We start from the raw sequence: 1417 nt of genomic DNA, 5'->3' as shown, positions 1-1417 counted from the left end.
TGGTAAGATCTAAACAAATACATTTCTACAAAATCATATCAAAAAAAGAAGCTGAGTGTGGGGGAAGAGTTGTCTTTTCAATTTGACTGTTTGAAGGCGTAATTCAGCATTTGGAGAAATGTCTTTACTGGTTTTCTTTTTAAGAGTTGGATTAAAAGATTGAGAGGAATCTCATGTCTGTTTTTAAAGTAGAAAGATCCAGTCAATGTGCGTCTGGCCTGATTTAATGTAAAAGAGAAAACGGCCGACTGTAACTGTGTCCGTTTAAAGTTCAGACCTGTGCACAAACAAAGCTTTTGTGTGGGTGATACATGCTAAAATCAACAACAGAGAGAAATGTTAGGAATACTATGGCCTTTATTCTTTTAACCATCTTATATCATGTTGTGGAAAATGGGTCACACTTTATCCTCCGATCCTCTGGATGCTCAAATTAGAACACAGTATTTGTAGTATGTTTTTGTCACGAGCTTCTTTGTATGTAGACAAAAGTTCGTAAGAAGCCAATACGCTTAATCAGATGTGTATTGTGTATCAGGACCCCCCTCTCACCACATCGTCCCAATTTTGATTTACGGCCTCAGTCGAACCGTTTCTGTAACTTTCTAAAACCGATGATCTCAAATTCAGTGTGTTACCATTGCCAACCAAACGTTTTACACAAGATGAAATCATGATTTTTTTTTTTTATGACGTACTGCAGCCACCTCCGGATGTCTGGCTTTCAACATTGATACGACAGCCACCCGCATCTTTACTACAGAACAAAAAGATTTCTTCCAAAACAAGGTGCTTCAGTTACTGTCTGACAAGAACAATGGGTGAGTATCAAAGCTAATCTAAAGATGCAAAGTATCAAAATATTAAATCATATTTGCATCATTAATGTGGTGTACAGCTTTTCTGTGCAAATCAGTGCATGTTTTTTGTTGTTGTCTTATTTCTGTCTGATCAGATCTCACGAAGGCACAATAGAACTTTTTATTTAACGTTTCTCATAGAGGATGGGGACAGGAAATGGACTGGAAAGAAAGTAGGGGAAAAATTTAGCTGGGATTTGATGATCAGAGCACGTTTGATGTCCCAAAAGTGCAAAGATAAAATAAAAGGTCATGTAACTCTAGTTGCTGTCTTAAACTTGGGTAAAAGTAAAGATTACCTTTGTCCTGATCGAGGGAAAAATAAATAACGCCCACACAGCATATTTACTTTCATTGACCCCGAGAGTATTCGTGGTTGTTGTCAATGTGGTCCAGGGGCGTTTTCAGAGACTGTGCCCGTATTGTTGCTACTGCCCAAGTAATTGAATTCAAATTCAACTGAAAGGTTAAAGTGACATACAGTGGCTTGCAAAAGTATTCGGCCCCCTTGAACTTTCCCACATTTTGTCACATTACAGCCACAAACATGAATCAAT

The 1417-nt window shown here is 37.9% G+C and overlaps 1 protein-coding gene across 1 annotated transcript in view; it reads left to right on the top strand.

The window, feature by feature from the left end:
• dnah6 (dynein, axonemal, heavy chain 6) overlaps positions 1 to 1417 on the top strand; it is a 57642-nt gene that overhangs the window by 54601 nt on the left and 1624 nt on the right. The window contains exon 74 of the mRNA XM_013914100.1: positions 704 to 821. Within this exon, the coding sequence (XP_013769554.1) occupies positions 704 to 821 (118 nt within the window). The remainder of the gene's footprint in view (positions 1 to 703; positions 822 to 1417) is intronic.

Source organism: Pundamilia nyererei, unplaced genomic scaffold, assembly GCF_000239375.1.
Source record: "Pundamilia nyererei isolate P.nyererei 1_Seehausen unplaced genomic scaffold, PunNye1.0 scaffold00171, whole genome shotgun sequence".
NCBI lineage: Eukaryota > Metazoa > Chordata > Actinopteri > Cichliformes > Cichlidae > Pundamilia > Pundamilia nyererei.
Note: the sequence above shows the minus strand (reverse complement) of the source record. Positions and strands in the feature narration are given on the sequence as shown.